A 14158-nucleotide genomic window follows, 5' to 3' on the forward strand; every position below is an offset into this window, starting at 1 on the left:
CAGATTTTTTGATTTTGAGACAAGGAATTTATAAGTTGGGGGAAAATGTCAGAAGAAAGGAAAAGTAAAAATAGGAAGAGAGGGATTAAAATTAATTTGGGGGTTCTTAGGTCTCTGCATTGACTCTTCCATTTATGATACTAATTCTTTCTAAACTAGGTTGAAAAATATTGGAGAACCAATAAAAGGAGCCTGATGCATTTGAGGTCATATGACTTAGGATAGGTGCTGGCTTGGTCTGAGAAATAGGAAGGAAGAAAGACAGCTGGTGGGAGGTAGGGGTGGAATACACGCTAATTTAGTTTACTTCTTCTCTTCCTTTCTTTCCTTCTTCCCTTTTCCAACCAACAAATCTGTATTGAGAGCCTATGGTGTTTAGAATACACTTGCCGATTTGTATAATGTCAACTGAAGTGGGGACACAGGGAAGAGAAAAGGCAGGGGAGTAAACAATAGCCTCCAAGAAAAAATGTAAGCGCTTGGGTGGTGGCAGTGGGAGTGACCTCAAAATAAGTCGGACTCAACTTGACATTTCACCACGGAAAGTGGTGATAATAATAAGTATTTCCAAGAAAGGCCTGAGGACTTCTAATGGAGAATTGATAGAAACAGTGTTGTCATTCTCTGTCATCTTATATCTGACTCTTTCAGGGTTGTGAAAAGGATAAGTGAAATTAACATTTGTGAACATAATTTGATTTCTTTGGAGAAAAGATATTTCACAGAGTTTAATATTAATGATTTCCAAGAATTTGACCTGAGCATGAGTAGGACATACTCAGTTCAGTAAAAGGTACCCTGACGTTAAATCCTTATGCCCACCCATTGTTATGTTTAAGAGTATATCCATCTCCAAGGCTTCAAATCGTGAAATTCAGATATTTTAGAAAGTGAAATCCATATAAGTCAGAACTTAATTTACCTAAACTGTCAGTTTTTCTCCACCTTACTTGAACCAAAGGACAATCAAATAAGATCTTATTAGGGAGCTTGTTCTATAAATATATTTTAGGTTTATTCTGGGCAAGTAAAATCTATTTCTTGGACTTCATCTAATTCGATCTATATTGTTATATTTAATAAAAATAGATATTCAAATGTTAGCTTTGATGTACTGATAAGGATTGTTGTATAGTAGATTATACTTATTCAAGAAAGTAGTCTAGGTATTGTCTTTTTTCTTTGCATTTATCTATTTAGATGTTTATCTCTTGCACTAGGTTTTTACAAGCTGATGAACACTGACAAATTATTTCTCCCACAGAACTATAACCACACATTACAAGACAGTATAAATATATGGTTGAACTAACATTAATACGCATCACCATTTGATCAATTACATAATAAAAGTATCAAGTATCCAAATACTGAGTTACACAACTCAAAAGGCATATAAAAATTAGATGTCTGCTCAGTTCTCTAGCAAAAACCCACTTCTTTTTTTGCAAGGGAGGTTGGGAAGAGAAGTTAAAAAAGCACACTTCAAACAAAAATAATAGCTGGTAAACAACTTCCAGTAGGTATGGAAAAGTAAGAAAATGTCAAAAATTTTATGATTAAGAATTGTTTTAGCTACAATAACAAAGCCTCTCTACCTTTAAAAAATATCTGCTAAATTAAAGAGCGTATTCTACATATTCTTCACAAGACAAAAGTCAATATCTTACTAGAAATATTTAATAACCTCCTCCCATTCCTTTTCAGGTCCTCCCTGTTAAGTTGTACCCAAAAGTGCAAACATTAACTTAACTGTAAAGCTTTTTTGCTTAGAGACATTAAATATTAAAGATGTGCTTCTGTACAGTGTAGATTTTCAAAATGGAGGTTTTCCGTCACAGCACAAAATGAGATTTATAGAAAAATATTAAATGGTGCCTGTACGACTTGGTAAAAGTCTAACAAAAATACTGGTATGAATGTGGGAAATGTAAACGTAAAGTGAGCAAGCAAGTAACCATATTGGCCCAGCTTTCAATGTTTGAAATGACTGAAGGAATAACCCGCATAAGTTCTAGTGTTCATAGTTCTTAGGGGTTTAATTCTATGTGATACTAACATACGAAAGTGTTATACTGGATATTTCGTTACCTAATCTGTCTAAATTTCTTATGTCTTGGTAAGATTCTGGCATGGGAGTCGATTTAAAGAAGACTTATAACTCAGTACTGCAGGATTTCAGGAAAGGTCAGCTGGTACCAATGATAAGCAAATTTTAAGTGCTGAACAGCAAGAATCTTTTGCTAAGTGTCCAAATAGGTTGATTTTAACCCAAACATAGAGATTCTGTCAGGCATGTAATCTGGTAAAACTGCTTTTCAATACTCCTATAAAATATTAGACTTATTCACCAAGCCAACTTCTTGGCTAATATGTACAAGAAATTAGGTCCTATCTGAACTTTTAAAGAAATTCTTTTCCAAGACAGTAGCATCAGGCACCCTAGTTCTATTGACCATTGAAGTCTTTGCGGCACAGACACATTTTAGAGTGATACTTCTTTAAATACAAAAGTTGCTTGATGGTAAAACTCCATGCTGCTTTTGTCTTATGATCTGTACTTCGTCTTCATGTTTCATTCCACCTTCTATTAATGTGAGGGCAACAAACACGGGAGCTCTCCCGAGGCCTGCAATACAATGAGCAGCAGTACAACCAGGTTCTTCACAAAACTTGATTTTTACAAGACTTAATCAGTGGTCGACAATCTGGTTAGATGGTGGTGCACCTTCATCTAAAGGCCTGTCAAGAGCATGGATGCCTTCTGTTTCCCTAAGAGCAATGTCACACATTGCTTCACATACTCTTGCTGTTGTGGTAACTCCTTACTTCTTAAGTTTGTCAATAACTTTGTTTAAGGTCTCATAGATTGGATTATGTATAATAAGAAATATGTTCTTGTATGTGACTTCCATGGGAGTTGAGCAGTTCATTCAAGCTATGTTAATATAGTTAAAAAAATACTAATTAGGGTTATGAAAAAATTTAGAAACATTGACTACAGAAATGATGTAAAGAAACTTCACTCAACATACTCCACTTGAAATTCTCAGTGCTTCCGATATAAAGTTGGGAAGAACAGGAAATGAAATGAACCTCCTAACAAGAAGCAGCAAATCTTCAATCCAGTCATATTGAGCGACAGAAAGGAAGTGCACTGAGGCTTACCCCATCTAGGTCAGAACTGGAAAATGCTCTGTGGATTTCAGTTCAACACTTCTGTGTCCAGGTGAACTGCTTTGATATGGCTTCTTGGTGGAGCAGTAATGAATTTCTACAGTTCTCTTGTCCTCATAAAGGTCATGCTGTGCTTGGCAGTAATCTTCACTGTCCTTCAGAAACTCCATAAATGTGTGATGACAGAAAGGAATATGTTGGGCCGGCTCCGTGGCTTAGCGGTTAAGTGCGCGCGCTCTGATGCTGGCGGCCCGGGTTCGGATCCCGGGCGCGCCCCAAGGCACCACTTCTCCGTCCAGCGCGAGGCCGAGTCCCACGTACAGCAACTAGAAGGATGTGAACCTATGACATACAACTATCTGCTGGGGCTTTGGGGGGAAGAAAATGAATAAATAAAATCTTTAAAAAAAAAAAAAGAAAGGAATATGTTTACTCATTTGAGATTGTGGCTTGATCATGCAGTGGGTCCCAGGGTGGTGGCGACTTCAGCAGCAGGGCTGTGGCTGCAGGGCAGGGGCCGTGGTGGCCGTCGCAGGTGCAGGCAGTGCAGGTGCTGGCAGGGCACCAGGCCAGTTTCGGGTTTTGAAAAAGAGTTGAAATCAGAGCATTCCATTCCCCAAGCATTCTGAGTCAGGTTTTATTGTAATTAAAAAAAGAGTTTGAGAAGATTTTTCCATTTTTTTAAAGGTGAAAACAGATTTAAAGCTCTAAAATTAAATGATTTATTTATTAAAATTTTAAAAATATTTGTAATGAAGTTTAAAGCATCAATTTCATTGAACCATGGAAAATGGAAATACTAAGAGGAGGTTATGATGAGGAAAAGTGATGTTCCTTTAATATTTGTTGATGTGAGTATGGAAGTTATGAAAGGTTTTCTTTGGCTCGGCTCACTACTTGGCACTGGAGTGAAAGGCAGTGTATTCCATTGTGCCAAAGAATGTAGTAGTGGATGGAAGTTGTGTGGGCTTTCAAATCAAATCCCAGCTCTTCTGCTTATCAGCCATGCAACTTGGGACAAGTGATCTGACCTCACTGAATTTCCTTATCTTTGGAATGGAGACAATAGTCTTCACAGGATTGTTGTGATTTAGTGAGAATTAAGTATCTGAAAAGACTGCAACACAATATCTGTCACATAGTAAACTCAACAGATACATGTTTCCACCTTCCTGTACCTCACCACGTTACCTCTAGCACATTGTGGCTACGTTTTAAATACTAGTAATCATCACTTCTGTGTTAGAACTGGAAGTTTTGAAAGTTCCTTACTCAGAACTCTACCTTCCCTTTTATTTTTAATTTGCTTGTCTACTAACATTCTGTGTTCAAATATGTTTTTGGAAGTTCTACCATATTGTTTAACATGTCTCTTCTGAATTTGAACCGGTTTTCTCTTTTACTCTCTAGAAATGAAATACAGTGGTTAATTCTGTAATCTTAGCTTGTTTCCATTTTTCCATAACTTCTAATATTATTTTTCCATAATCTAATTGAAATGTGGAATCCATATTTGATAATTTGGATAAAATATTATGGTAAGTGCCTATACAATTTCATATGCAAAGGTTAAATGAAATTCATGTCAATGAAGACTGTTATATTGCTTTTTAAAAAATAAATTGTTGAATTACATTTAATTGAGATTTATTATTATCTTCCAGTTAATCTTTCATTTTGTTTGTGATAATCTCCATTTTATATTTTTCCCCTTTAATTTTTGTCCTAATTGACTTTTATGATCAAATTGAAGAGCAGAAGTGGTGGCATAATACTCTTCACCACCAGTATTGTGTCTCTATATTTTATCCTTTGCCGAATAGATTTTTAAAAAAATGAGGAAGTGATATCTCAGAAGAAGCCTAGCCATCCAAGTCCTCTTAGTGAAAAGAATGTCTAAACTATCTTGCTTAATGCCCAGAGAAAATTAAGGAGACCTTTTGATTTTCTTGCCATTTGAGAATAGAAATGTCCTAGAGAAGGCATATTAATGATGTCAACATATATTTTTCAGGCCAAATGTGCAATTCAGGCCTTATCAAGTCCTGGGAAACTGCTTACAGCATTCTAAAGAGGTTACATATAGACTCTTAAAATCTTTTACTGATGCTAACTAAGCAAGATTCCAAGATACTTGTCATAAAAGTAGTTGAGTTGGGGAGACTGACTATATCAGTACGTATCATTATTGGAAAAATAACAAAAACCAATAGCCTTAGGTGTAGGCTACCGGTGTGGGTGCACCTGGTTGAGAGTGAAAATGGCAGGCTTGGTGGCTAAAAAGCCCTGGTGAGAGAAGGGCCAGCAGCAGGTTGTAGTCCCCATGCATTTCTGTAGAAAAGAGTCGAGGGCATGGGGGCATTGATTGGAGACTGTCTAGAACATTAGCCTGTGTATCTCTTTGAAGTTCTGTTCTCTGATTTTTGCATTTAAGTGGCCACTTCAAATTTTCAGTTATACCTTACTACATTTAAAGGAGAAATTATATGCTCTACTGCTATTCTTCAATTTGAGAGTTTGCTAAGGTCTCTGGATGTTTCCATTTAGAATATCAAGGGCCTATTTTATGTCAGTTATGTGCCATAAATATTGAACAGCAGTAATGAGTTCATGTATTTAACTTAATCCTCTGAGTTGATTAAATTATCAGTATAAGACAAAACACATCATTAAATCCTTTCAAATGTCCTCACATAGTTTCAGGGTAAAGCAGAGTTGTAAAAAGCAAATGTTCAGGGGCCGGCCTGATGGCGTAATAGTTAAGTTCTCATGCTCCCCTTCTGGCAGCCCGGGGTTCGCAGGTTTGGATCCATATTCGGACCTATGCAATGCTCATCAAGCCATGCTGTGGCAGGCGTCCCACGTAAAGTAGAGGAAGATGGGCAGTGATGTTAGCCCAGGGCTAATCTTCCTCACACACGCACAAAAAAGCAAATGTTCGTGTCAAACAAACTAGGTTTGAATCCAAACTCCACTATTTACTAACTATGTGACCTGGGACATGTTACTTAACTTCGGTATGCCTCAGTTTTATAACCTGTAAAATAAGGATGATAATAATATATCTTGGATATAATATATGAGACAATGCTTGGAATGTGCTTATTTTATTAATATGGTGCTTGAAATATACCAATTGCTCAATAAATGTTAGTTATTATCTTATTATACTAAACTACATGTGGCTTTAAATATATGAGCCTATAGCTAGCTAGCTGTCCCCTCATGTAACATATCTGCTGCTGATGACTTCCTGTCTCTGCAGTGAAGTTTTTTGAGTTTTTATTTCTAATAATATAAGTACAAAATACCTGGCATCATATAGCATAGTAATGCCAATTGTTTGACATTTGGCAAATTAAAAGTAATTCAGAAAATCTTGATGGTCTAGCACCTGTGGCTCACAGATTTGTTATGATTAGTTTCATAGTGCATCAGTGGCAAGATTTATTAACTTGGAGATTCCTCAAGACATGGAAGACAAGGAGGAAGAAAAGCCTGACATCAAGCTAATGATTACATAACAACATTTGTTGAATTTGCTTGGTCCAACAGTCATTCCATTGCTGCAGAAGCAATAATCTATAGAGTACGTGGAATAATTTGTCAGGAAAAAAAAAGCAACATCTATGAGCAGAAAACAGAGATTTAAGAGGGCATCAAAGATCCCTGTGATTCTTGAAGTCTCCTGCTGCTTTAATTTCAGCTACTATTCTAGATTGGGACGGTGATATTGAAGATAAGCCTGGTGATCCTAGCTCTGACAGCTAAGGATGCTCTAAGGTAGTACTATCTGATTAGTAGCATGGCTATAGAATGTATAGCAATTTTCAATGAAGGGTTTAAAAATGTTTTGACCAACACAGTAATTTATTTAAATTTCATTCAGTGAAAAAGTTTTATTAAGGTCATACCAGTCCATCATAAATGAAAATTCATGCTTTTTGAAATTTCACACTCTAATGGTCTAGGATGGTGAAAGATTATTCATCTATTTAAAATGTATTTTTTTTTTTACCCATTGGGTACTGGTTCCTTATTGGGCCAAGGAAGAATTTCAGGGAGTGGGTAAAGAATGGCCTAGCAGCCCTGATGCAGGGCTTACCTGTTCCTTCAGTGTTTGGCAAACATAATAATGGTAAAGTATTTTTTTAGACCATTTTCCCCCCACATATGTTTCTCAAATTGGGTTTCATGCCTTCTTTTTTTGAGAAGTTTTAAAATTTCATTTTCATACTAATGATCTTTAAAATCTATATAAGCATGATCAGGGTATTCTATTTAGATCAGATAGCAAAGAGTGGTAAGGGAAGAAAATATTAGTTTCTTTATGTTTGTTTTTTAATTTAAAAAGGAAAGAAGTTATGCTTCACTAATATTTATTATATATATTTAAAGTAGCAAATACATATGACTTACAAATTAGTCGATATATATGGGTGTGTCTTCACATTTTGTTTTAAGTAATAGGAGTGCATGATTTAACAAATGTGCAAACTACTTATATAAATAACCACTGTATAACTGAACTTTCTCTACAGTTTCAGTCCTCACTTTTTCTTTTCGTTTGGTGTTGAGAGAAGGCCATATTACCTACCATACGCTTCGTTGTATGATGCAGGTTTTGCAGGGGCTTGACTAAAGTGTGAGAGTTGAGTCATCACACATGGTAGTATAGGATTGCCAGGCTGTAAGTATCATATTCTTGTATCGATTGGATGTATTTGAGGGATTTTGTCTTAAGTTTAATAAGATACAGAGCAACTTGCTATCGTTATTTATAGGAATATAGTAGTATGTCTTCAGTGTAGATTTTTTTGGTCCTGATTCTAGCAGTGATTGGTTTGATACTCACTCAGTGAAGACTTAAATAACTACTGTGATGCTCACCTGATATTCAAGTGAGAAAGACACTTTATGGAGTTGACAAGTTAGATCTCGAAGTAACTGGTGTTCAAAGGATGTTTACTGACAAAGGTTTAGCTAAATAGAAGATCTGATTATCCTGAACGGTAAACAGAGCCTGGAAGTTATGTCTTGCATTTTGTACAACATGCTTTTGTGAACAGACATTTTCTGTATCATCAAATTATAATGTAGTGTGGATGTCAAAATATAGGAAAAAAATGAAGTATGGAACCAGGCCTGAAGTTAATCTCTTTCTCCTGTTAAATACAACAGACATCATTTGGTTTTAGCAAAATAACATCATCCTTCAAACAGAATTAATGTTTTTAGAGTATTATTGGTTTGGTAGTTGTATTGGAATTTAATTTATAATTTTGTCTTTCTTTTATAGTTTTATAAGAACTATAAGCCTAAGGAGTTTACTTTCATGTGTATATTTAAGTATCATTATACAAATAATTTAATACTTAGACCAAGTGATAATTTTTTTTCTCTATAAGAGAGTTCTGAACATTTCTTAAGTTTCATAAACAGTGAATTAGAATATGTAGTTGGACTTCTAAATCTTTGAAACCTAGTCTGTTTCCTGACGTATTTTTCATTTATTATCCACAAATAAAATGATGTTTTTATGATATATTGATTATGTTAACCAAGGGTTTTAGTACTTATATTCAGGCTAAAAATTATCTGTAGGAAAAATGTTGATTGAATTTAAAATTTTAAGCTGAAATTACTACTTATTTATGATATTGAAATTGTATAGATATTAAATAATCATTTAATTTCATAGAGTGAAATTCACCTTAAACCAGAAACATGGCCTAAAGGAATATTCTTATTTTTATGTTGAGATTTGGGAGTCAGTTTAGTCTTGTTTAACAGTGGCTTATAACAAAAAAAAGATAAGATCAATAATAACTTAATGTAAGTTAATCATCTTAAGTTGTTAAAAAGAAGATCTATTTTCCATTTTAAGAGAAATAACTTTCATCGTTCTGTGAGTATGAATCAGTAACAGCTGAAGATCTGATCTTTGAATGTGGTAGTGTTGGAACCCTTTCAAAATAGAAATGTAGCCAATTTTCAAGAAAAATCACAATGTTTCAGTTTTGAACTTTAATGTATTTGGAACATATGCAGCAGAACATTTTCTTCTTGCTGTCTCCTGCCAAACTCATTATGCCACGTTAATTTTTCCCTTATGATTGGGAAGCTCCAGTATATGGTAGAATAAAGAATTGCCTGATTTATGTTTACCAGTTTTAATGGTAAGATCAAGATGAGAAATATTTAAGAGAGATTTTGTAACTTTCTCTCGAAGAAAATATATGCAAAATTGAAAATGTTTCATTCACTCAATGAACATTTATTGAATATCTACTATATGCCTGACTCTAATACTAAGCCTGAATGATTCAGAGGTGAACAGGAAAATAAAGCTCCTGCCCTCAGAGAGCTTATATTCTAATGAAGGTGATGGTGGGAGATGACAGGGATTTCAGATTCATAAACGCCCTATAGAAAATAAAGCATGTAATGAGAATAGAGTACTTTAGCTGAGATTGGAATGATACAAAGATTTGGGAGGAGAGAAGCCTAAATTTGGTCAGTAGCCCCTGAGGTGGGAAAGGCTTGGCATATCCTGGAACAGGAAGAAGGCCCATGTTGAAGGAGCATAGTAAACGTGGGTGGTAGGAACTGAAGTTAGAGAGCTAGACAGAGACCACATTAATTGAACCTTTTAGACCATGTAAGGAGTTTGAATTTTCTCTGATTATAATGGGGAGTCCTTGGTGGGTTTTAAGGGCGAAAGTTTAATGATTCAACTTATTTAAGGAAGATCACTCTGGTAGCTATACGGAGAATGAACTGTGAGAGGGTGAGAGTGGAAGCAGGGAGCCAGGTAGGCAGTTATTCCAGCATCTAGTCAAGAGATGATGGGAGATGGAGTGGAGCCAGTAAAGAGTGGTGGATTGGAGATGTGTTCTGTGGTACACTGATTGCACTTGCTGATGGATTGCATGTTTTCATACTTAAGCATTTGGGGTTCCGAAAGTTACATTCTTTGGAATATCATAGTTTAACATGGAATCTGTAAGTCTTGAGAATATCAAATATTAAATTTTTAAAAAATGTTCTGGGAGGACAGTGTAGTTCCTTCAACTTCCCTTTGCTATGTGGCATAAAATATGTTCTGTTGGGAAAAAAATTTATGTTAGTAACTTCAATTTCTGCAGATAGGTTCATGCCAGATTGCTCTAATTTTTCTACTTTAAAACTTATACTACATAAGGATATTAAAAAAATTATTAAGAAAGCTCTTTTAACTGTGTACTCAATAATAATTTTGAGTTATTTTTAATGAAGAAAAGAATGAACATAATTGTCACATGATATAAATAAAATATATGTGTTTTTAACTTTTTGGTTTTATTTAAATAGTATATTTACTGGATTTTTTTTTCTAGTCACATCGTTCTGATGCTTGCAGATGATATGGCATGCAACCCTAGAAATCCCAAACCAGCTACAGTGTTCAGTCACAAGAATATGGAACTAAATGTGTATGGAGATGATGTGGAAGTGGATTATAGAAGTTATGAGGTAAATTATTTAATTTAGCAACATTTTTGAGATGTAGTTGTTACTTTTAAGCTCTAAAATAGTGGTAGAATGAAATAGTCTTATTCTTTTTTTTTTAAAACTTTGTGCATAATTGTCACTGAAGCCTTGATATAATTCTGTCTCTGGAGTTTATATTAAGGAAACAATACATGAGTAAAACTTTCACAACATGAACATTTCATGTATGTATCTAGGATGGAACAACTTTATCTTGGCTTCTATATTAGAGTGTTTTATTGAGGTTTTATGTATCAACTTTCTTCTACAGTAAATATATTATTTGTTTTTCCTATTTGGTCTAAAATTTCAAGTATCATGTTTTTAGTAAATATATTAATTGTGGAAAAATTAAAATCACTAACAAAAAACTCACCGGTATTTCCATTACTTAGAGGTAACCACTATGCTTCCAGTGTTTTTATGCATATATGATTAAAAATAAAAATTTAAATTTGAAAAAAATGACATTATACTATATTTTCTCCCTTTGAAACTGCATTTTAAATTTAATATATTGTGAATATGTTTAAAATTTGAAGTCTTTCTTGATGAAGTCTTCCTCGATAATCCTTCCCCTTTTACCAAGCCTACCAAATTAAGACACAATTTCCTGTGTTCCCAGACCTGTTTTGAAGCAATTTTAAAAGCATAGCTGTCTCCTCCCAGGCTGTAAGCTCCTTGAGGACATGGCCTGTATCTTATACCTAGCAAGTACCTATCGCCTTTTGAAGGCACTCAAAAATGTTTGTTCAATGGTTAAATGTGTATGAATGTTGGACTTTTTACGTGTTTATTTAGTCATCATAAAATGTAGACCAAAAATTTTCCTTTGTTGTTAGCCAACAAGAAGTCCTATTGAAACACTTAGCATTTTGTTGTCTTCTGGGAAAAATGTAAACCAAACAGCTTGTGCACACAGATACACAGATACACAGACACACACACACACACACACACACACACACACACATTTACATTCCTATGACCTAGAGAAAAGTCAAACAAGAATAGATTTTCTGCTTTTTAAATTTAAATCTGTATAATATAACTTTAAATTAGCATTGTACTCCCCATGACTTTAAATATTCTTTCAAAGAATCCCAGAAGTCCAGAAATTCCAGCTTGGGAAATCTGGTTTAAAGCGAATTTTTACATGTTAAGGATACCCCTAGTGAAATTTAAGTAACAAATGCACTAAAAAAAATCAAAAGTACATAATTTGGGGATTATTTATGGACCTATCCTTACGGTTTTATTTTTATGATTTATTATGGACCTGTCTTTCATGGTTAATCTAGAATTGACTAAGTGGTTGCACAGATTAACTGCAATAGTTATAAAGTAACTGAATTTATTTATAAGTTTCTATATTTAATATCTTCCCAAAGAATTGCCTATGAAGACAGATTAATAATTTTTAAGTTTTTGGCAGTACTTTCATAGAATTTAAAGTTTTAAATTTAAAATTAACTTATTTTTCCCCAAGATAGTTTTTATTTATTAGTTTTTAGTATTTTTTTAAAATGAAGCACAGTTACTTTGAGGTATATAGGTAAGTTAATATATTTTAATTGAGTTATATTTCTCTTTGTGTTTTATTTTGAGTTTATGCTGAGTAATACATAGAGAAAGAAGAAGGAATGTTTTTGAAAGTAAAAAAAAATTATCAGGTTTCCCCAAGTTCTATTTCATCTGATTTCTCATTTTTTTTCTAGGTAACTGTGGAGAATTTTTTACGGGTATTAACTGGGAGGATCCCACCTAGTACTCCTCGGTCAAAACGTCTTCTTTCTGATGATAGGAGCAATATTCTTATTTATATGACAGGTAATTTCAGAATTTAGATATTTACTAGTAGAATATATTGTGACTCTTTTCAAAAAGATATCTGCATGGAAAGAAATTTAAACACCTTAAGTGATTTTTGGTGAAAATAGTTTATTTGTTATATACTTCTCATTTTCTCATGATATATAACAACTTGAAATGATAGTGGAAAACAGTATGACATTTTGTGCTGTCCCGTAGTTTCTTATCTCTATTTTTACTGTTACCCTGGTAAAGCTATGACCTGTTACTGAGTATCCTGCTATATAGCCTCTTTGCCTTCCGTTTTAAACATCTCCTGTTCATCATCCTAGTAAAGTATTTCATAAAATTTGCAAATCTGTCCCTCCTCTGCTTAAAACTTGACAATGGTTTCCCGTTGATGGAGTTTCAAATTTTAGTGTGCACAAGGATTACCTGAATGCAGGTACTTGGGCCTTTTCCTAAAATTCTGATTTAGTTTTGGTTCAGGGTGGGACTCAGGAAACTGCATTTTAAATATACTCCCCAGATATGAGCTGCAGTAGTCTATTTTCTGTTACTTTGAGGAATATTGGAGATAAAGTCCTCCATAATATAATTTAGTTATATTATTTATTTACTTATATACATAATATATATTATTATTTATTTAATTTTTGTTCTTACAGTTTTTCTAATTCCTTTCCAAGCATTTGACTGTTTCAGTCCTCCAAACCTTTGCTTAAGCTGTTGCCTTTGCGTACTGATGTCTTCTCAGTTTACTTTGCCTACCTGGTTGTTCCCCATCTTTTTAGTCTTAGCTCAGGAGTCACTTCCTTTAGTGATTTTCCTAAGTTTAAGGTGACCTGTGTCTCCAATTGCCTGGGACAGTCCTAGTTTACACCTGTTGTCCCAGTGCAATTATTAATAGCACCTCCTTCCTCCCTTAGCAGTGTCCTGGTGTGAATAATATATTTTATAATTGCCTACGACACTTCTCATCTCCTTGGCTGGTGTGAGCTCTAGTCTTTGCACTCCTGTATTAATCTGTAGTTTCTATCTTAGCATTTAACTTCTTGTTACTTTCTTGTTTGGATGTTTGTTGCCTTCATTAGATTTTGAATTCTAAGATGTCATTGCTAGTGTATTTTTCATTTTTGTATCACTGTCGTGTAGTAGTATTCAGTAATTATGAATGTAAATCAAGCGATACTGAAAAGTTTTTTCACAGGGCGTTCCATTCAGCTGAAGATAAAAAGGGTGCAGACTGATTCTTAGATGTCACATAGCAGGACAATTACTGACCCCTACTTAGTGGTTTACTATTCTTTATCTATCATGTTGCATTTATTACAGCTTTTAAAATTCAATCAATTTATAAACTTTATAAATTAATTCAGCAGAATTAATGAAGTCAGGAAAATTTTCGTTTTAGTTTATAAGAAATTTTCGAGCTTTTGTGGCAAATGAGATGAAGTGCAGTCTTGTGGCTTAGCTTTATTTGATGTACTAAACTAAAGGTTTTACATTTTTTTTCTGAGTCTGTTGGTACTCTTTCAGGATAACTCCAGGTATGGAAGAAATTCCAGTAGTCTAAGATAGTATTTGGTAAACTATGGCCCATGGAAGGAGCCTATTTTGGAAATAAAGTTTTATT

The 14158-nt window shown here is 34.2% G+C and overlaps 1 protein-coding gene and 1 pseudogene across 2 annotated transcripts in view; one reads left to right on the top strand and one right to left on the bottom strand.

Moving 5' to 3' along the window:
- Nucleotides 1–14158, top strand: part of PIGK (phosphatidylinositol glycan anchor biosynthesis class K) — a 113937-nt gene that overhangs the window by 20634 nt on the left and 79145 nt on the right. For both annotated transcript variants that reach the window (XM_004431515.3, XM_087448776.1), the window contains exons 4-5: nt 10557–10692; nt 12429–12540. In XM_004431515.3, the coding sequence (XP_004431572.1) occupies nt 10557–10692; nt 12429–12540 (248 nt within the window). The remainder of the gene's footprint in view (nt 1–10556; nt 10693–12428; nt 12541–14158) is intronic.
- LOC106801994 (protein tyrosine phosphatase type IVA 1 pseudogene) lies at nt 2294–2967 on the bottom strand (annotated as a pseudogene).

This window comes from Ceratotherium simum, chromosome 2, assembly GCF_057802395.1.
Source record: "Ceratotherium simum simum isolate JZ-2026a chromosome 2, ASM5780239v1, whole genome shotgun sequence".
In the NCBI taxonomy this organism is placed as follows: Eukaryota; Metazoa; Chordata; class Mammalia; order Perissodactyla; family Rhinocerotidae; genus Ceratotherium; species Ceratotherium simum.